The sequence below is a fragment of the Lissotriton vulgaris genome, chromosome 10, assembly GCF_964263255.1.
Source record: "Lissotriton vulgaris chromosome 10, aLisVul1.2, whole genome shotgun sequence".
NCBI lineage: Eukaryota > Metazoa > Chordata > Amphibia > Caudata > Salamandridae > Lissotriton > Lissotriton vulgaris.
Window position 1 is genome coordinate 298,192,980 of NC_141698.1, and position 22,856 is coordinate 298,215,835.

The 22,856-nt window shown below is 46.2% G+C and overlaps 1 protein-coding gene across 1 annotated transcript in view; it reads right to left on the minus strand.

Moving 5' to 3' along the window:
• The window catches only part of ALS2CL (ALS2 C-terminal like), a 719,895-nt gene that overhangs the window by 205,488 nt on the left and 491,551 nt on the right, over positions 1 to 22,856 (minus strand). Inside the window, exons 11-13 of the mRNA XM_086941072.1 lie at positions 21,412 to 21,608; positions 1,740 to 1,805; positions 79 to 177 (exon numbers count right to left, since the gene is read on the minus strand). Coding sequence (XP_086797198.1) covers positions 79 to 177; positions 1,740 to 1,805; positions 21,412 to 21,608 — 362 coding nt within the window. The remainder of the gene's footprint in view (positions 1 to 78; positions 178 to 1,739; positions 1,806 to 21,411; positions 21,609 to 22,856) is intronic.

A 22,856-nucleotide genomic window follows, 5' to 3' on the forward strand; every position in this document is an offset into this window, starting at 1 on the left:
GTGTCTATCAAAAGATCATTCACAATTAAGCAATTTCACAAGAGTATTTTAAAAAAAATATTTATCATTGTTACTTACTCACAGATTCCATATCCTTCCATTTTTCCTTCTCTCCAGTGGCATTTGTAGCAATCATATCCATCTTCAGAGGAGGAAGGAACAAGGCATATTCCAAACCTACGAATCAAAGAGATTAATGCTCTCTAACTTTGATGTATAACACAATACTTTGCATTTGGAAATCATAATCATATTTGTGGTGCTACCAACTGAGGTGATTATATATTTAGTAGGACTGAGAATATGTGTTGTCCCCAAATGGACATTGTGAAAAGATTAAAGCCATCAGTATGATGTTCCTGGTAATGCAGATGTGGTTGGAAACAGTAGTTACTGGCTTCATCAGAATTACAAGACCTGAGATAACTCGGTGGATGTGGTGTCTTTCACCATAGCACTCTGGGAAAAATACCAGGGGGAAATGAGCCATCAATAGGGGAATAGGAAAACAGTATTTCTGATCCCCCTATATTTATCCATCCTTCAGGGTCCCACATTCAAGGCCTGAAAACTCTGTCCCTTGCTGCCCCTTTTGTCTATAACCCTAGGGGGCAGAGTTACTGGGTATACTTCGAGATTTGAAAAAAAGGAATTAAATCAGCTGAACAACGATCTACGCTTTGAATAGCTCCTTTTTCCAAAATCACCGGTATAAAGTGGGTGGTACAGGTTCTTTTTTAAAGAGGGAAGAATGTATTTGGTTGCAAAGAAAAATAGAGAAAGGAGAATGGGGCTGATACTGAAGCCATGAAAGGTTAAAGAATTAAATATTACTTCTTTAGTTAGGGTTGACAAAGTCACTTACCCTGTTACTATAATTCTCAAACCCTCATATATGTTTTTATATAGTACTCTGTGATGCTGCAAACTGATAGGGCTTCCCAGGGATTAGGAGAGGACAATGTACATCTACACATTGGTTTACTAAAAAGTTCAAGTGAAGTGAAAACGTATCATTTTAAAACTTGTACTCTCTTTAAATTCTATATGTTATTAATTGAGAGGAAAGGTTGCCTAGTTCCTAATTGAATGACTTCAGGGTTCATAGTTGTTAACTTATAATAGTGACTAAATCACTTATTTTTTAAATTCTCGGCAAATTACTTCTTCATATGCTTTAAATTGTAAAGTGATATAAACAAATATGTGACTGTCACCTGTAGAGTATGCTGTTAAGCACTATTCCAACTAAATACACCTCTTACTAATCCCATTTGTATTTTCGTAATATGGTTTCTACCAGATAGCAAACATCGATCTCTCTCTATCTAACTGTACATCCGTCACCTGGGAGTCAAAATCCCCCAAAAATGATGAGAGATCCCCAACCTGACAACAAGAAATATGTAAACCATTTAAATATATGGAAGATACCAACACTGGAGAACTGTGATTATGAATACAAATCCTTTTCCTTATTAGTGGACTCAGATCTAGGGGAGGTCAAATGTCCTTTGCAAGTAGTTGTCATTCCAGGTTTCTTTCCTCGTGTTGTTATTTGTAGATGTGTTTTCCTCACTATAAATCATAGACTACAGGTAATAAGTGGCAAAAAATGGTTTTAATTATCTGATAGCATTTGCCATGGTACTAATTCAGAACTCCTTTGAGTATAAAGCTATTTTCACCACATACGTTTGATAGAGAAAAAGGAAAACACGGGTTCTAAATCTTCTTACCCATCTTCCTTTCCCATCTTGAAGTCCCCAACATGATTTCGCCCATCAGGCCACTTCAGTGTGCCCCTAGTGTAAAAATATGCCAAAGACAGTCAGAAAATTAAAGATTCTAACAGCCTTGCTGTGTTTTCAATTTTAGATTTACGAAGTCTATTGGAAAATCTCTTCCAAATTATTAAGTACAGTGGAAATGAGTGAAACATTTATGAACATTCCCCACATCAGAAGAAAACTAGAAGGCATAATCATTAGATAAATAAAAAGTATATGTTCCATGACATAATTCCTAGGTAAAAGAGGGGAAGTATATCTAGCATTTAGTTAATAAAGTTGATTAGGAATAAGGAGCAAAGCAGGTCTGTATGTTTCACTTGAAGCGTGTTTTTTACACAATGAGTTGGCAACTGAAAGTACTTCTGAAACTGAAAATGGCCCCATGGAGTCTAAATTTACCCATTCTGGTGAAACTTTATAACAAAAAGAAAGGGGTACAAGACACACCTAAAATCAAAAATGTCAACACTATTTGGAAACAGTTACATTTTTATTCTTCCACTTTTTTCTTGAAAACTGTATTATTGTAATAAGAAAGAATGGTCTTTGTGCAATGTCCCTTAAATGTCATTGATGTTCCATGAAAAGGCAATTTAAAGTTACACAAAGTTATACACATCTTTGGTGAACTGCAAGGCAGTGTAGTTTGCTGTGTCCGACAGACCGGAGGAAGTCTGTGTGCTGAAACCTGTTCATACCTGGTTTAAAAACCCCACTTCCAGTCTGAATTCCTGGCCAAATACCATGGTTTGTTGAAGTCATTCTGCCGGTATTGGCTTCAGGACTAGAATGAGGGCCACTTGTTGAAGTGAAAAAAAAATATTTCTTTTTAACTTGTTTATTAGGTTTTAGAACAACTTAGGAAACAGAAGCAACCAAATGTACCTTCTGGCATGAGTTGCCTAATAAGCATTCAAATTAGTTACATAGACATGTAAGAAAACTTGAAGCTACCCGGCCACAAGATATAGTGAACGAATTTGCCACTTTTTACAAATCTCTCTACACACCAGGGACACAAATAGATTCGGAAATGTTGACTGACTTTCTTTCGAAGGAGGATCTCCCCCCCCCCCCGTCTTTCTGACGAGGGTAGAGTTTTTTTTTAGGGCGATATGAATAGAGAAGGGATATCTCATGCAATATCCAACTTACCTTATCATAAGGCCCCTGGGGAAGATAGTTTCCCAGCCAAATGTTATTGATGGTCCTGGCATAATGTTATATACTCTCTACATGCTGCATTTCAAGAAGTGGATCGTGACAAATCCTTGGGTCCTTGCTCCAACAAAGCAGCCATACTCCCTAAACCAGGGAAAGACCCCATGATTTGTGCCAGTTATCATCCTATTTCACTTTTAAATTGTGGTATTAAAATATTTGCCAGTATTCTAGCTTCCCGTCTCAAGAAGGTATTACCTTCCCATATGCATCTAACTCAAGTAGGGTTTGTCCCAGGACATAAATACAGGAATCATTTACGTACTTTGGCCCACACACTATGAACTGCAAAAAACCTTTCACAAGATGCATTAGCCTTATCATTAGATGCCGAAAAGGCATTTGATCGTATTGAGTGGGAATACCTTTTCAAAGTATTAGACCGTTTTGGACTGGGGGATCAGTTCATAGCTAAAATATGAGTATTTTATAACAACCCTTCGGCCCAAGTAAACTGTGAAGGGTTTTTTATCTGGTCCATTCCCAATCTGAAGAGGAACTCGCTGGGGGTGCCCTTTATCTCCACTTTTATTCCTCTTAGCCATGGAACCTCTAGCAGCCACAATTCGCCAATCAGATGAAATCAGGGGTATACATCTCTCTACGGGTGAATCCAAACTTTACTTGTATGCTGACGAAATACTTTTTATTCTTACTAATCTCTCTTGCTCCCTGTCTTCTTTACTTCAAATCATAGACAACTTTTACCCCCTTCTCAGGTTATAAAATAAATTGGGACAAAAGTGAATCATTACCTATATCTGATGGAACCACAAAAGCAGCTAGACATGAATTCCCTTTTCATTGGCAGTCTTCACGCCTTAAATATCTGGGGATTCTGGTAAACAAAGGTATGGAAGATATAGTTACAGATAACCTGAATCCCCTGATTGCACAAATGCAGCGTGACTTTGAAAAATGAAAAACTTAAATCTCTCCATGTGGGGTAGAGTTTAAGCTGTTAAAATGGTCTTGTACACTTTAGGTATGCTTCCTCTTTACATTCACTTGTCCACATTGCGACTTATAGACTCTAAGATAAAACCCTTTATATGGGGTTCAGCAAAACCTCACTTAGCAGTGGTAAAACTAAGACCTCATCACTCTTATGGGGGAATGAGTCTCCCATCAATTGAACACTACGCTTTGGCATTACAAATCTCTCAATTATCATATATGCTGCTGGGAATTTCTGATGTTCCACAATGGGTTCACATAGAGTGACACCTCTTATCATCAGACCCAGGAATTCCGCCTTATATGGTACAGGAATTAGTGGCCAGAATCCCCAAAACCCAATGTTATCAGCTATGCACAAACCCTGGCAAAGGGCACATCAATTATTAGGCTTAAGTCCAAATATTCATGAAAAAGCGCCTATATGGGATAACACCATCGTTCGCATCAATAGAAAAACATTATCATGGCCCTTATGGAAGTCAGCAGGCATTCAAACCCTGGATCTAATTTTTCATAATGGGGATTTTAAACTGTTTACACAATTAAGAGAAGAATTTGATCCCCCCTTCACGCCCAGCCCTGGCCGCGTTTCCCGCCACCTCCTCGCCGCTGCCCCCCTGCGGCCCGCCCCCTTCCCTCGCTCGCCATCCCCATTCGCCACCCCGCTCCCCCTCCCAGCGGCCCCTCCCTCCCACGAGACTACTTATAGTCCTCTGTGGCCAGTGAGGTGCAGTGACCTCTGTCCCTCCGGGCAGGTCACCCCCCGAGCACACTCCCCGTGAGTGAGCCCGTCCCCTGGTGCCCTGAGCTGTGCCCTGTGCATCTCTGCCAGATCCGCTTTCCACGGATCTCCAGTGCCTCCTGCCACCAGCTGTGCCCTCGGCTGGGCCCGACCGCCGGATCCGCTTGGTCCGCGGATCTCCTGTGCCCCCTGCCACCAGCTTGCTTCGCCGCCTTTTTGTTTTTCTTTCCCCGTCGTTTTGCCCTAGCCCCCAGTGCTCCCCCTCCTCGCCCAGCCCCGGCCGCGTTTCCCGCCACCTCCTCGCCGCTGCCCCCCTGCGGCCCCGCCCCCTTCCCTCGCTCGCCATCCCCATTCGCCACCCCGCTCCCCCTCCCAGCGGCCCCTCCCTCGCTCCGCCCCCCCCCCCACTCTCCTCATATGGCAGAGTGGCCAACGCGCAGCGTGCACGCGCAGCGGATGCGCCCTAAGCGCGCCGAAGGTGCGCCAAAGGTAAGCCCGTCTGCGCCCGTCCGTGCCAGGACCGCGCCCAGCGCCGGAACCCCTGGCCCCCGAGGACCCCAGCCCACCCGCCGGATGTACAACGCCGCCACCCTCAACGCGCTCAACACCGGCCGAGTCCCGGGATGCTACTGAGCCACCCAGAGACGCACCCACGGACCCTTCAGCTGCCACGCCTGCAAGTTCACCTGCATCTGGACCTGCCCCGCACCAGCACCCGCCAAGCCGAACACCAGCAGCAACCACCTCAAGAGCATCCTGCTCAACACCCGCTCCGTCCACAGACACGCCATCGAACTCTGGAACCTCCTCGACACCACAGCTCCTGACGTTGCCTTCCTCACGGAAACCTGGATGAAAGACTCCTCAGCGCCCGACATCGCCATCGCCATCCCAGAGGGATACAAGATCACCCGGAGAGATCGCGACATCCGGACTGGAGGAGGCATCGCCATCATCCACAGGGACACCATCCACATCACGACCAACACAGACGGCACCCTGACTACCGCCGAACACCTACACTTCCAGATCCACACCGACCCGAAGACCACCCTCAGAGGCACCCTAATCTACCGACCCCCGGGACCACGCACACAATTCAGCGAGGACATCGCCGACTTCGTCAGCCCGCATGCCCTCCCCTCCGCTGACTACATCCTCCTGGGAGACATCAACTTCCACCTGGAGAACAACAACGACTGCAACACCACCACCCTGCTCGACAACCTCGCCAACCTCGGACTCAAGCAGCTGGTGTCCACCCCCACCCACCTCGCCGGACACACACTCGACGCCGTCTTCTCATCCAGCAAATACATCGCCTTCAGCCACGCCACTGGACTCCACTGGACGGACCACAGCTGCGTCCACTTCACCTTCAGAAGAACCACGATCCACCACCACCAGCAACAGGTTGCTCGAAGAAGCTGGAACAAGATCACAGCCGACCAGCTCGCCGCTTCCCTGAGCCAGCACCCTCCCGCCAGCTCAGCGAACCCCAGCCAGGCCGCCGACAACCTCACGAAGTGGATCAGCAACTGCGCGGACGAACTCGCCCCACTGAGGACCCCGCCCAGCAGACCCGGCAGCAAGAAGGCCCCATGGTTCACCGACAAACTCAAGAGCTCCAAGAAAAACTGCCGAGCCCTCGAGAAAGCCTGGAGAAGGGAGCCAACACCGGACAACATGACCACCCTCAAGCTCGCCACCCGGAAGCACCACCAACTGATCCGCGCCACCAAGAAAACTGCATTCAAGGACCGGCTGGACAACAACGCACACAACTGCAAGGAACTCTTCAACATCGTGAAAGAGCTCTCCAACCCCAACGCCGGAAACAACGACATCACCCCATCGCAAGACCTCTGCAACTCCCTCGCCTCCTACTTCCACAACAAGATCGCAGACATACACAACAGCTTCAGCACTCAACCGACGCACGCCACGACCAAACCACCACCCCCCACCACCACCCTCCGCGCCTGGACTCCGATCAGCACCGAAGACACCGTCCGCACGATGAACTCCATCCACTCCGGATCTCCGACCGACCCCTGCCCTCACCGCGTCTTCAACAAGGCCGACGCTGTCATCGCACCCCACCTGCGGGAAATCATCAACACCTCCTTCGACACCGCCACCTTCCCGGAGAGCTGGAAGCACGCCAAACTCAGCGCTCTACTAAAGAAACCAACAGCGGACCCCACCGAACTCAAGAATTACCGCCCCATCTCGCTCCTCCCGTTTCCAGCCAAAGTCATCGAGAAGACCGTCAACAAACAGCTGGCCGCCTTCCTCGAGACGAATGGATCCCTCGACCCCTCACAGTCTGGCTTCCGAGCCAACCACAGCACCGAGACCGCCCTCATCGCTGCCACCGATGACATCCGAGCCCTGATGGGCAATGGAGAAACAGCGGCCCTCATCCTCCTAGACCTCTCCGCGGCATTCAACACTGTCTGCCACCGCACCCTAGTGCAGCGCCTCAGCAACGTCGGAATCCAGGAGAAGGCACTGGAATGGATAATCTCCTTCCTCGACGGAAGAACACAGAGAGTCCGCCTACCACCGTACAAGTCAGAGGCCACCGAAGTCATCGGCGGCGTCCCTCAAGGATCCTCGCTGAGCCCCACCCTCTTCAACGTCTTCATGAGCCCCCTCGCGGCCATCGCACGCCAACACAACCTCAACATCATCTCCTACGCTGACGACACCCAGCTGATCCTCTCCCTGACCAACGACCCCGCCGCCGCCAAAGCTAACCTTCACGAAGGGATGAAAGACGTAGCCGAGTGGATGACGACCAGCCGCCTGAAACTGAACTCAGACAAGACGGAAGTCCTCATCCTGGGCTCCTCGCCCTCCGCCTGGGACGACTCCTGGTGGCCCCCCGCCCTGGGCACCGCACCCAAACCGACAGACCACGCACGCAACCTGGGCTTCATCCTGGACTCCTCCCTCTCCATGACCAGACAAGTCAACGCCGTCTCCTCGTCGTGCTTCAACATCCTGCGCATGCTACGGAAGATCTTCCGGTGGATCCCCACCGAGACCAGGAAGACGGTCACCCAGGCCCTCGTCACCAGCCGACTGGACTACGGCAACGCCCTCTACGCCGGAACCACCGCCAAGCTCCAGAAGAGACTCCAGAGGATCCAGAACACCTCAGCCAGACTCATCCTCGACATCCCACGACACAGCCACATCTCCGGACATCTGAGAGACCTGCATTGGCTCCCCGTCAACAAGAGAATCACCTTCCGTCTCCTCACCCACGCACACTAAGCCCTACACGATCAAGGCCCGAGCTACCTCAACAACCGTATCAACTTCTACGCTCCCAAACGCCATCTCCGATCAACCAGTCACGCCCTCGCTGCCGTCCCCCGCATCCGAAGAACGACAACAGGAGGAAGGTCCTTCTCCTACCTGGCCGCCAAGACCTGGAACTCCCTCCCTCCCGACCTGTGCCTGACCCAAGACCACCTCTCCTTCAGGAAGAAGCTCAAGACCTGGCTGTTCGAGCAGCAGCAGCACCCCCCCCCCCCCCCCCAAGCGCCTTGAGACCCTCCGGGTAAGTAGTGCGCTCTATAAATGTCTTTGATTGATTGATTGATCTTACAATGCATCAATCCTCAATATATTCTCAGCTTCAACATTGCTTGAAAAAGCAACTAGATCTGTGCCATGGGGTACTTCAAGACTCTCAAGTATTATCATATTTAATTACGTGGGGAAAACATAAAGGAGTGATATCTGGTCTTTATAAAACTCTTACACTACACATTTACTCTCAACCTCTTTCCCAAACACTACAATTCAAATGGCAAGCTTGGCTTTCAATGTCCTATACTGCAAGGGAATGGGAGAAGCAGATGGAAGAATTAGACAAGGGAGCTCATGAAGCTAGAATAAAATTCTGCCTCATCAAAATCCTGCATTACTGGCATTGGTCTCCGGTAAAACTGCAGAAAGCTGGACTACTTTCCCATGCTAGTTGCTGGAGATGCTTTAACACCAGTTGCGACACAACTCATATTATATGTGGATGTTCAATGATACAACCTTTCTGGATATATGTGGGTAACATTTTACACACAACAATGCCTATAAGCCTTCCATTAATCTAGTAATATTCTTCTCCATGACTCACAACTTTCTCCAAAGATCTCTAAACCACAACGCCGTCTTTTCCATACAGCACTGGCCACGGAAAAAATATGCATATTACAACATTGGAAATTTTCACCCCCCCCCCTTCACAAGAACAATGGTTGACAACGATGATACACACAGCCCCGCATGAGAGAATAATTTAGAATCTTCAAAGTCAGACTGACATGTTTCTTCAAGTCTGGTCACCTTTCTTGAATTTGAAGAGTGATTCTGACATTGATAATCGTACTTCCACAGCAAATACTCCTATCCCTTGATCTAACATTGTCTTGTTTAGAATTATTATTGTTCCCATCCTTCCCATCCCCCTTGGCTCCCCTTTCCCTTTAACTCTATTTAATTGAATTCCATCTTATTATATCCACTAATATTTCACCCCTTTTCCTTTCTTTTTTATCCTACTTTACTCCACTATCTATATAACATATTTTATTCTAACTCATTCATTCTATTAATATGATTCTCTTTATTTTATTTCATCACTACAATGTATTTATCCAAGAATCATAACATGATTTATCATATCATACTATTGTTTGATTATAACTATAATAGTTCAATTTATGTATTTATTAAATTATATTGGAATTGACTTCTTACTTCTATGCGCTTGTTCTTCTTCTTTATTTTATACTCTTCTCAACTATTTACCAGCTATTTATTTATTTATTTCATTTTGTTCGAAATAGTATTCTCTACATGTATTTCCTCTTCTCATTTTATTGTAGCTACGTATCCATTATGAAATATTAGATGTTATTACTATTATTGTTCTTGTGATTACATTTTACAAACTGTGAACAAAAAATGACAACACAAGAAAACTTGAAGCTGTTATAGGACTTCTGTTTAAATATTGACTCTACTCATGAAGGGGGAGCAGCAGAGGGCAGGTAAATGTTAGCTGCATACAGTTGCAAAGGTGTCAACGAGGGGTGAAGTAGAGAACTAGTGAGAAATTGGAGCAACAATGGGAGAGGGCGGTGGCAGGCATCCTCAATTGGAGGAAGAGACATGTGAATGTTTCAGCTAAACATTGAGCACTGAGCCTAGTCTTCAAGCCCAGGTGCCACTACATCATAAACCACCAAACTGCCCATACTGCCATCCTCTTGTTCCTACCCTCCCACAATGCTGCAACTCAGCCATAGCTGCATAAGGAACTGCTGCCAGTAACCACCCACCCAGGGAGGCCAGGGGAGCATTTCAGCTCTTACTGGCTTTCGTTGGCGGGAGCAGCAGCGGGAGGTAGGAGACAGGAGTTAAATGGAGACCGCACTGCCTGCTGCTTTGCTTAAAGCAAATGACCCCCGAATTCACACTACGTGCCCAGTTCGTGTCCCCCCACCCCAGTCTAGGTACATCAGTTGGGCTTTGGAGGAAGCAGCACAGCACAGCGCAGCCCGATCAGGAGAAGGGGGAGAGGGCACTTGAATGTATTAATGAGTGACTTCCTGGCAACTGCTCAGTAACCGCTGACCAACCAGTGAGACCTGGCCAATCAGGGGAGCAGCCAAGGTGACGGAGAAGTTATTTGGAATCTCAGTGCTAAAGGTACAGCCCTTAGTTTGCGGAAGTGGTACCGCTAGTTGGGCTGGGTGTGGCTTGTGTCTGGGCATGCTCTCCGCGACTACAACCAATTGCAAACTCTCTGAAAAGGGGGCAGGAACAACTGCTGTTCCGTCTGTCCCTAACAGACACAAGTAATGCTATTCTACTTTAAAGGCGATTACACCCACTGCTTAGATTGCAATTGCCTCCACATTCTGTTTTGGAAGGCAAATAAGGAATATATACAAACTCTTCACTGTTTCTCTCTGTGTTCAGACACCACCCACAAGGAAATGATGGACAGAGCGCTGAAAGTTTTCAGACACTCATCCCCAGCCACAGATCTGGGTTGAATCCATCATTGTTCTTTAGCTCACTTCGCCACCCCAGTTCAGACACAGCTAAATGCAAATCAGTCTTGACCCTGTGCCTCATGGGAACAGTGCAGCCCGAACTGCCAAGCCATGTCTTCCCTGGACCGGAAACAAGCATCCTGGGACCGGTTTTGGGCTGACAGTCCTCATCAGCCAGGCTAGCTTAAATCCAGTGGCAAAGTGAGCAAGAGACCCACGTCTGGGCATACCCTGGCAACTCAGGGCGAACAGAGCAAACACAAGGAGATGATGGACGGAGCGCTGAAACTTTTCAGACACTCACCCCCAGTGACAGATCTGGGTTGAATCCATCATCATTCTTTAGCTCACTTCGCCACCACAGTTCAGACACAGCTATATGCAAATCAGTCTTGACCCTGTGCCTCATGGGAACAGTCCAGCCCGAACTCCTTGTGTTTGCTTTAGGCACCACCCACATGCCTTATCTGCTTTCTGCTGGAAGACCTAATAAGGGACACGACTCCAGCCAAAGGAGTGGGTAACTCACCCTGGGACATCAAACCAAATCAGCAACCTGAACAATACTGCAATTTTCGGAAAGATAAAATCCAGCCAATAACTGTCAGAGTTCTCTCTTGAATATCCTCCCACAAACAAGCGTTCTGGCCATGCTTTCTGGTACAGCAAAAGCTGTTGGTCAGAATTATAACAAACCTGTCATGAATATAGAACTTTACTTTGACGAACCCCTTATTAGCTCGTTGTAAATCTGCTGAGTATTTTTTTTATCTGTTTTTATTTATCATTAACAGGCTAGTCAGCTACATTTCCAATTTTCACAATTCTTGGTACATTATAGATATGTATATAATGAACAGCGGCAACTTCACATATCTGGTTCCATCATATTGGCATCAGTATACATATTGACCGTGCTCTGTGGACAGGGCACATCGAGTGTACCCTTGAGCAGGGTGACTAGATCAGTGATAGTTGCCATGTCTAGGGTCACCCCTACATATTACCACGTTGCACTAGGTGTAAGTTAGTGTATTAACTTTGCGAGGCGGAAAGTAATGAGTACGACAAAGTAGAAATACAGGTAACAGTGAGTCAAAATAGTGTGGCCCTCGACTCCGAGCCTAACAGACATGTGTGCAGTTTATGACCACAATCCTGTTGTTGTCGAATACTAAATCTGTGGTGAGAGGTGAATTCCCAGCTCCAAACTCCTGGGTGTCGATAGTTGAATCCTTTTTTCTGTACAAATAAATACTTTTTACATACAAAAAAAAGAAACCCAGTAAAATGCATAAAAAAAAAAAAAACAGTACCACCTCATCAATTACGGGTGGGGCTAGCACGTTACTTCCAACCCCAGTCTAGTGACATTTTCGAGATCTGGTGGGTCTGTGCCTATTGTTGCTCGTTCTGCAGGTCGTGCAGGGTGGCGTCCCAATTAGCTGCTATGGAAAGTTTGCGGAGGTCCAGTGTGTCCTCCCTATGCAATCCTCTTGGCTTTAGCTCATATTTCTGCTATTCTGCTGAGTGTTTTTTTTAGATATTTGCGTAAACAAAGGTTGCAGCCAGGCTTCCAAGGGCTAACTGCTTTGATCGGGCTAAGACATAGATTTACCAAGAATTGTGTAATGTTATACTGCATGAAAATCTATAGGTTAGCTTTGCACAGATTAAAAAAAATTATGCAGCGCTATATTTGCAAGGTTTTACACGCTCATGATGCGACGAGGCACGCACAGACTAGAATGCCATTTTTGCATGAATCTAGACATGTTTTATTCATGCAGACAAATGGCCATGGGTCAAAGGAATAATATGTGTGATTTTTTTGTGTGAAAACTATACATATTGTGTTTATGAAAATCACATAAATACTATTTTGCCTTGCACTTCTGCCTCGTCATATGGTGTCAGTATTGCATGCAAATACTTTGTACATCTTAGCTTACTTCTTAGCTTACTTTTTGTTGATTTGACTTTGCAAAGAATGTGAATTTGATAAGTTTCCTTCTGATAGCCATAAAAATCGAGGCCATAAACTTTAGGCGTCAAAACATTGATATACATGTTTTTAACCTCATGATTGTCATTGCATAGTCTGGCAGTACTTTATGTTATGCAAATACCCACACTAAACATAGTCAAATCTAGGCCTTATTATTTTGGAGGGAAAGTACTGCATTATATTTGAATAATAAGTAGATAAAGGTTGTGGTTAAATCCGATAAGTAACAAATCTCCCCAAGGTGATTATCATATACTTGTCATACAGTAAAAATGACTGCCCTCAAAGAGACAAGGAGAAGCCCTAATTGGAAGATACATAAGCATGCTGTTGTACCTTGAGTCTTCCTGCTGCTCAGCTAGAATGCATGTGATGTAGAATGTTGGATGAGTGGAATGCTAGTGCTTTGTGAATGTCAGTTGGGTGAGGGCTGAGCAGCAGGATGTAAAATCGTTTAATGAAGACTGCAACTGGTGAGGGTAGAAGATTCTTTATTAATGGACGGAGCGCCGGGGATGCACAACTGATTCCTTGAAACGGTCGGCGCCAATGACAGAAGATGGCCGCCTTCCGTTTCCCCTGTTTCCTGTTCCGCCTAGCGGAACACTAGTGCGCTAACGCTAGAGCGTTACCACATATCTCCCCCCTTTGCTACAAATTGAATCAACAATAAAAGTCCTTACTTCCAGTCCATGTTAAAGTCCTTGAACCTCTCAGGTGTCTTCACTTCTCTTCCCACTCTGGTTCTCACCTTCATCGCTCCCTCTCTGCACTCTTGTTCCATGCCTTCCTCACCTTGATTACCACTCTTGTCTGCTATATCCTTATTCCTCTCTCCCTTCCGTTCGCTCCGCTGTCCTTCTTGCTTCCCTGCGCCATTGTTATCCTCGGTTACTTCCTGCTGTCCTTCTTCTACGTACACATTACTTTCTCTGCTACTTTCTTCTCCTCCATCTTCTTCGACGTACTCTGGACCATCTTCCCCTTCACATTCCTCTTTGATTGTCCTGCTGCACCTTGCCATCCTGTCCTGCGACCATACCTTTCCGTCGCTCAGCAAAGCCGATCGGTCGTACGGTTCCAAAACTTGTAATGGTGGCGAGAACTTGCTTTCACCCTTCTTCTTGTGGACTGCTAGTTTGACTCTTACCCAGTCCCCTTTCTCTAACTCTGCTCTCTTCACTTTGTGGTTCTTATTGAAGTGTGTTGTATAGATCTCCTGTGCTCTTTCCAGGTTCCTTTTTACCACTGCTGGAGACCATCTGCTCTGTACCACTAACTTCCTCCACGCCTGATTGTCCTTTGTGAACGCTTCTCTCCCCCTCAAGACCTTGAAGGGGCTGTACCCGGTGCTGCCCGGCGTAATCCGGTATGCCCAGATCATTTTTTCCAGCTCCTTCTCCCAATCTAATCCGTCGTTGATGGCGGCTTGGATGGTTCCCATGATCACGCGGTTAAACCGCTCCACTTGGCCATTTCCCGCGGGATGGTAGATGGGTGGGTGCTTCACTTCTATCCCATTCCTTTCGGTGAAGGTTGTCCATTTAGTCGAAGTGAACTGAGGACCATTATCACTAATGATGACCTTCGGAATACCTTCTCTTAGGAACGTGGACTGTAGGAAGTTCACCACCGCCTCCGTGTCCATGTTTTCTCTTATTTCAATTTCCGGCCATTTGGAGAATTTGTCCACCAAAGCTACAACATATTTCTGAGTACCTGCTTTGTTTAGGACAGGTCCTAAAATGTCCACTGATAGCATTTCCCACGGTCCATCTGGTATGGGGAATTTTCCAAGAGGTGGTCTGATTAGATTTTGAGATTTGTCTGCCTTGGCACAAGATTCGCACTGTCTCACGTGCCTTTCAACTTGCATATCGATGGCCGGCCACCAATAAGCTTGCCTGGCCAGGGCTTTGGTCTTTGTGATGCCCTGGTGTCCTTCGTGTAGTAAGCCCATCAGATGTTCCAGTACGCCCTTAGGGGGTATCACCTTGTCACCTCTCATCATGAAGATGGAGTCCTCGGCCAGCGATAGTTCCTCTCTGACTTCCCAGTACCTTCGGAGCTCTTCTCTTAGATGTCTTTTCTCCGGCCATCCGTGGACAACATAGCCTCTGATGGCTTCCAAATCAGTATCTTCTTTGTACGCCTCCTCCCACTCTTGCTTACTTATTGCTTTTTCTGCTTCTTCGATAGTGGCGACCACATAGCCTTCCCATTCTTGGTCCTCTTGGTCATTCCCAGCTTCCATGGCCGCTGCCCTGCTCAAAAAGTCCGCTACTTTGTTCTGTGGCCCGGGGATGTGTTCCACGTCGTACATAAAGTCTAACAGGCGCAGAGTCATTTTTGCAATCCTAGGCGTGGCATGCGCATGACCACTAGATGTCAAAACTCGGACTAAGGGCTTGTGATCAGTTCTTACTAAGAATCTCGCTCCCCACAGGTACTGACGGAATCTCTCCATGGCCCACACTACTGCTAGCATCTCCTTTTCCACCACGCTGAACTTTTCTTCGTTGGGGGCTAAGGATCTGGATGCGAAGCTGACAGTGTGCATCTCCCCCTTTTCAGTTTTCTGCATTAGGACTGCCCCCAGTCCTCGGTCACTTGCGTCCGTCGTGAGGATTGACTCTGCTTGGGGATCGAATCCCTGGAGTGGGATGGTAGCACTCATCTCTTTCTTTAGCGTTTCGAACTCTTCATGTTCAGCCTGACCCCACTGGAATCTATTCTTCTCTTTGAGCAGCTGTCGAAGGTGGTGCGTCTTGGAAGCGAATTGTGGCACAAACTTGCTGTAGTATTCGGCCATTCCTAAGAATGACCGAACGTCCTCCTTCTTGCACGGGGTGGGCGCATCTTGAATGGCCTTCATGTTGGCAGTTTTGGGCCTGATCCCATCTTCACTTATTTCGTGGCCTAGATAGGTGACTGATTTCACTCCCAATCTGCATTTCGACCATTCGGCTGTCAGCCCGTTGTCCTGTAGAATCTTGAACACTTTGTGGAGCTTCTCATTGTGGTCGTGCATGGACTTCCCCATGACAAGGATGTCATCTTGAAAGAATTGAACGTCGACGACTCCTTTCAGCAATTTGTGCATCATCTTTTGGAAGACCGCGGCTGCTGCAGCTAACCCGAACGGCATCCTTAAGAATTCATAACACCCGAATGGTGTGATGAAGGAGGTGAGGTGTGTACAGGAGGGGTGTAGCTTGACCTGATGGTAGGCCGACGACAGATCCACCGTTGAAAACCATTTGATGTTCTTGGTCTTCGACAACATCTCGTTTATGCGTGGTAGGGGGAATTTGTCGATAAGGATATTTTTGTTCAATTCCCTCAGGTCCACGCATAGCCTGACTTTGCCGTTGGGTTTTTGAGCTACCACCAAGGGAGAAAGCCACTCTGCACTTTCTATGGCTCTTATCACCCCTTCTTTCTCAAGTCTGTCCAGCTCTTGTTGTACTGCTTCTCTGCTCCTGAACGGGATGTTCCTCACTTTGTGCACCACTGGCGTTGCTCCTTCCTTCAGCTTGATTAGGTGCTTGTATCTCGCCAGCTCCCCGATTTGTCCATTAAATACTCTTGGGTACGCCCTCTTCCAAGACTCCACGTCGTCTCTCTTCTCCATGTCCATTAGCAGGATTTTCTCGATTCCTCCCGGATTCAACTGGATCCCCAAAGCACCCTGGTCTCTCCAGCTCAGCACCGATGGGCCTTTCTCTGCTATGTACAGTTTGCACACGGCTTGGCGGTCCCTGAACTCGAACGTCAAAGGACAGTACCCCAACATTGGGATCTTTTGCCCGGTGTATGTGACTGGGCGCAAGTCCATGGGACATAGTCTTTCTCCATGTGTGGACACAAATTTGTCTTCCCATACCTTCCTCTGAATTATTGAGATGGGAGCTCCGCTGTCCGCTATCATCTCCAACGGTATCCCTCCGATGTGCATGTCTAATCGGGGCTTGTCATTTCCTGAGTCGTCCATCTCCAATACCTGGACATCTATGTACAGGATTTCCTCCTGGTCATCTGTTTCTTCAGACTCGTTGGTGTCGTCTTGCTGCTCTCGGTCAACGAACTTCACTGTAGCTCCTTTCGGTTTCCGGCGACACACTTTCTCGTAATGACCAAATATTCCGCAAAACGAGCACTTTGCCCGGAACGCCGGGCATGCCTTGTCATTCCCCAGATGGTTGACGCTCCCACATCGGTAGCAGCTCGGACGTCCTCCCTTATTCCCTCTCTGGTCTGTGGGATTGGTGGACTTCTGCTTCCTGCCATCTGGATGTTTCGGCGGCTCCTTTTGCTTTGGGCGGTCCCCTCTTTGTCGTGTCGATATCTGGCACACCGACTGCGTACCTCCTGTTTCTTTCTTTGCTGCTTGGGCGCAGCGTTTTGACAGTTCAGCTTTCTTGACCATGGCCCAGATTTCTTTGAGCGGGGCATCTCCGTTCACCCATAGTTTTTCCTGGACATGGGCGCTCGACGTGTGCATGATGATTTGGTCTCGGATTAGATCGTCGTGTAGTGCGCCGAATTTGCATGAGATGGCAAGTTTTTGCAGGGCAACTACATATTCATCGACCGTCTCGCTGCTCTTTTGCTTCCTTTGGAAAAAATTGTACCGGTCTATCGCGACACACACCACCGGCCGGAAGTGCGCATCTAGGTCGGCTATGGCGTGGTTGAAGACATCAGTGTCTCCGGCATCTCTTTCCACCTTCACGATGGTGTCGTAGATTCTGATCCCTTCCGGGCCCAGGTTGTGTAGCAGGATTTTTTTTCTTCTTTTGCTGGAGTATGGGGCGCCTGCCTCTTCCTCTAGCGCGTCGAGGTAGTTAAGGAAATACCTTTTCCAGTCCTCCCAAAGCCTCTCCGGTTCCCCTGGATTGGTTAGGAACGGTACTAGTTGCGTGAGGGATGACGAGTGCACCGCCATTCTTCCCGCTCTGTTCCTGGACGGTTGGACAGAGACTGTCTTCCCTTGGGGGCTGCCTGGAGTGTTCTGCTTGGTTGGGTCCCCCTCTTCAGGGTCACTCTCGCTATCTTCTCCTAGCTGAGCTTGGGAAGGGGTGGGTAGTGTCTGCGCCTCTGCCCCTCTTACCGCATGGGCGTCTGTTATCTCTTCAGAGCGAGCGGTGGATGACTCCCCTCTGCCCTCTCTCTGTTCCGCCAGCTTGCCTGGCAGGTCTTATTCTCCTTGGGGCGGTGTTCCCACTGCTCTTCAGGTCACCCCCTGTTTGCGCGGGCACTGTCGCTACGCTCGCTCGCTCGAGCTGCTGTGGTGCTCGGTGTCCAGGGCGCCGCTTGCAGGCCTACCTCCACTGCCTTAACATCCAGTGTACCTCAGGCTGGGGTGCGCTCCTCGAGTTGTCAGGTGTAGCCCTCTGCCACGCTCCGTCCTTGAGTGGTCTGCCTCTGTTGCTAGCACGCTCGATTCCTCGACTGCTATTGCTCTTCTGCAATATGTCCGGGGGTTCTGTGTCAAAACGGAAGCCTCGTCGCCATTGTAAAATCGTTTAATGAAGACTGCAACTGGTGAGGGTAGAAGATTCTTTATTAATGGACGGAGCGCCGGGGATGCACAACTGATTCCTTGAAACGGTCGGCGCCAATGACAGAAGATGGCCGCCTTCCGTTTCCCCTGTTTCCTGTTCCGCCTAGCGGAACACTAGTGCGCTAACGCTAGAGCGTTACCACACAGGACAGCTGCTCCTGATGGGGTTATCTTTATATCTTAACAACTTATCTAAATAAAGTAACTTAATAATCTATCTTGAAGTATCCATCTTCTTTCTGATTACATCATTTGGCGATTGTTGAGAAAAAGAATCTACGCGTGCAACTTTAAAGAAAATTTGTGAAATGGTGGAGAGAGTTCCTAGTTGATGGAAGTGACACTGGACTGAAAAAGAAAATTAAAGAAAAGAAAATCTGGAGGTAAATGACTTTTGTTTTATCATATCAATGGCTTAAACCTTGTCTGGCACAAAAGGAAAAAACCCCATCAGTGACCTTGTCATCGGTCGCCCTAATACCCAGGTGTGCCAGAACAATTTAAAATAAGCCGAATTATTGTTTGTTTGAAGTTCGGGGGCAAGGATAAGACGAGCCAACGTGGAGAGTGTTGGAGTAATAACTGTGCTCTGCTGTTCATTTCGGGGGCTAAAATCGGGCCTCAGAGTGAAGTGCTAACAATTTCCGGCCACCTGTTGCTCTGCTGTTTATATTCGGGGGCTAAAATCGGGCCTCAGAGTGAAGTGCGAACAATTTCCTGCCTTTGTTTTGACAGATGTACATGAGCAAAGTTCGAGCCATGTAGTGAATTATTGAGGGTCAGTAACATCTGATAACCAAGCGTCGAACTCCTTGCTGTGTTTGCAGATGTTTAACAGCATTTGGTTCGGAGGCAGAATATCGAGCCTCAGATGAAGATGCTTTGGGATGAATTGTGCTTTTGGATCTATGCTACTTTTGTGTGGAAATGTCAATCTATCTGAAATATTGACATTGGCAAAAGTATAGCACATTTATGACCGTTTGCTTAAGCATGGAGAAGTCACGGTTGCCGTTTGCGTTTTAAAATATGCACAGACATGTACTGGAAATGGTAATCTTTCTGGAAATATTTACATTGGAAAAGTACATTTTATTTTTATGACCGTTTTCATGAACTTGGAGAAATAACGGTTACCGTTTCTGTTTTGAAATCTGCTCGAGACTTGTTTAACATCGCAGCAAGCATCGGTGTCATCTTCTGTGACGTCTCTTCTTCTGGCAAAATGTTTTGGCACATGTGCGTGCCGTGAACCACCCGTCTCGACGTTATAATACGTGCTTCCATTTTGATTGTGGCATATCTTGGCATTCATCGTGAGGGAAAGGTATTGCCATTGATGTTATCAGGAGGTTGTTTGCATGAACCAGGTACTGTATCAGTTCGTTTTTTGCATATGGTGTTAACGGATTTATGCGAAGTTTGGCAAAATTCAGAGCCAGGCAGTTACAGGAATTGCTCAAAGGCCTCGAGGATAGAAGCGAGTCGGCGTACACAGAAGGAACTGTGGAACATTTTTGATCGCAGTAACAGGACTATGCTTCCAGTAATTGTGGCGGATCTGAGAGACCATGTTTAGAGCATAGTCAAGAAAGACTATCAAGCATGAAGTCGTGGTGGAAGAGCTTACATCGGAAACATAGTTACCAGAACTTGAGCACTTTAGGGTGTACCATCTCTAAGTGTTGTTTCTTTTTTTTTCTTGTGTGGAGTCATTGGTTTGTGTGTGAGCTGACTGCAGTATGGTCTCTTCATTTTGGTATAGTTTGGTAGCAGATGCTAGTCACAAAGCGTTGTTCCACAACAGTAACTGGTGTTGTGTGTGAACTGGTTTTAGTAAGGCCACTCATTGGTTCTAAGAGCTGTCTCACAACAAGTGTTGTGTGTGAGTTGTGTTATGTTGTTAGGCAACTCATTAGCTAATGTATGAAGGGATTTTGTGTATGTGGTCACCCCTTGGTAGTGTTGTATGATTGTAGGTGATTAGCTCACAAAGAGTTGTTCCACAACAAGTGTTGTGTGTGAGTTGTATCAAGTTGTTAGGCAACTCATTAGTTTCTGTATGAGGGGGCTATGTTGTTTGTGGTCACCCTGTATATGCTAGATTGCATGTGATGTGGTAAATGGTGTATGGATGAGTTATGTAAGTGTTCGTTCTGGTGTATGAATGGGTTATGTAAGTGCTCGTTCTGGTGTATGAATGAGTTATGCAAGTGCTCGGTCTGGTGTATGATTGAGTTATGTAAGTGCTCCTTCTGGTGTAAGAATGAGTTTGGTAAGTGCACATGAATGAGTTATGTAAGTGCTCGTTTTGGTGTAAGAATGAGTTATGTAAGGGCTTGTTCTGGTGTATGAATGAGTTACATAGGGGCTTGTTCATTTGTCTGTAGTGTACACGTTGATCCCTGATATTTGGTGTTATGGTTTGTTCCTGTGGGTGCTGCTTGTTGTTTTGGTCTGGCCAACTGGTTTGATTTGTGGCGTTTGGGTCTGATGGTGTTTGATGAAGGATAGTGCTTTATTTCAGGGACTTATGTGATGTTCTGCTCAGACTATGGTGTGCGAGATGAGATGTTATTTAGTGTCTCGGGTTGTATTCTTTTGTTTGTTGGGTGAATCGTGGTATAGCGATTCAGGATGAATCTTCTTTGTAAGTTGATGAGTAGTGTGGTATTGCATATTTTGCATATTCATTATATGTGCATTGTTTTAAGTTTGTGACTATGCGTACTTTATATGTAGTCATTATCTTAATTGATTCATCTGTTATATTTCACAATGCAATTGTTCCCATAACGAAGGGAGATATGTTGTATCTTGAGTCTTCCTGCTGCTCTGTTAGAATGCATGTGATGTAGAATGTTGGATGAGTGGAATGCTAGTGCTTTGTGAATGTCAGTTGGGTGAGGGCTGAGCAGCAGGACAGTTGCTCCTGATGGGGTTATCTTTATATCTTAACAACGTATCTAAATAAAGTAACTTAATAATCTATCTTGAAGTATCTATCTTCTTTCCGATTACATCACATGCACATGACTTACTGCCCATGGGGATTCCCCCAAGACAAGTCTCCTTCGTATGTGGCATTCTTGAATCTGCCTTCACTTCTGAAAGTATAGATTGAAAGACGGCTGGTGGGCGGGTTTTTTGCTTCTTCATTCTTACTCCACAAAGGAAAATCTCTCTGCCCTTGAAGCCTCTGGCGAATTACTTGATTCAGTTTCCACAACCAAAGGGCCTGATGGACAGATTAGGAGAAGGAGTGAAAAAAAGAACACTGCTACTTTTCACAAACTAAAAATAGTTCAAGACACATCAAATTAAATGCAATGACTACAAACCACAAAATCAATTTAGTTCAAGAGAGTTGTCTTCTTTTACATAAGAAACATTGCATGTGATCAGCAAACAACAAAAGACATATCTGATTATGTTAATGTTAGATTCAAAACGGTAGGTGACAGGGCGTACACCCATGTATGTGAGAAAAAAAGTCACGTTTTCATCCAAAGCTGTTTATTGAGATTCTGCAAATTGAAATTATTTCCTCAAGACTACAACAATTGTTCAATGCTGAAGCCACGTATTGACGGTAAATTGTGTTTCAACGCACAAATGATTTCTTTAAGGGCTTTGTTAAGTATAGTTCATTCACAAGAAGGCTTCCAACTCAAATTAAGAAAAGCTAGAACAGGACACCATTTTGCTTTGAGTGTAATATTTTTCAGTGAAATGCATGTTTTTGGTGTGTTAAAATACTGAGAGTAATGTATCTTATTCTAAGATGCAGGAGTTTAAAATCTTTAATTCAATAGCCGCATAGAAGATCTAAGACTTTTGGTGGATCTAAGATTATTGCCCCACCTCCCCTTCTGACAGGCATGACTGCATCTTCAGTGGGTCATAAGCTTACATTTCCTTACAATGCCACATTCAGTGTTTACATGGTACTCTACAGATATCATTGTTCTAGTTCCATTTGTCAGTGAGATACAACAAACTTTTGTTTGCTTCCAGGATAAATGCTTAACAACAAACAACAAGTAGCAGAAGCTGCCATGGCCATCCCAAGACAACAGGAATACATTATTGAGAAGGCCATATCTGCTAAATCACTCATGTTTAAAATTAGAAATTACACGTCTCTCGTTTAATGCTGCCTAGTCATTAGCATTCTTTTGGACACGGCACATCAATAAACTAGAGGCTAAGTGAAAAAAAGAATGTTGCCTTTAGACTGCAGCTCTAGAAAGTCATGTTGCTGTGGAGGGGTAGACTCATATTTTAAACAACTTAGCACTGCCAGACCCTGGTGTTAAGGGCATGGAAGCTGTGCTCTGTTTAATATTATCCCTAGTGTTGCTCGGAAGTTGCATTGACATAACTATTAGTTCCCTGGAGGTATAGAGCAATGTCTACCATGTGTTTACAAGATTGGCTTGCAAAGTCAGATTACTGTCTTGGTGAGATTTGTGGTGTAAGACCC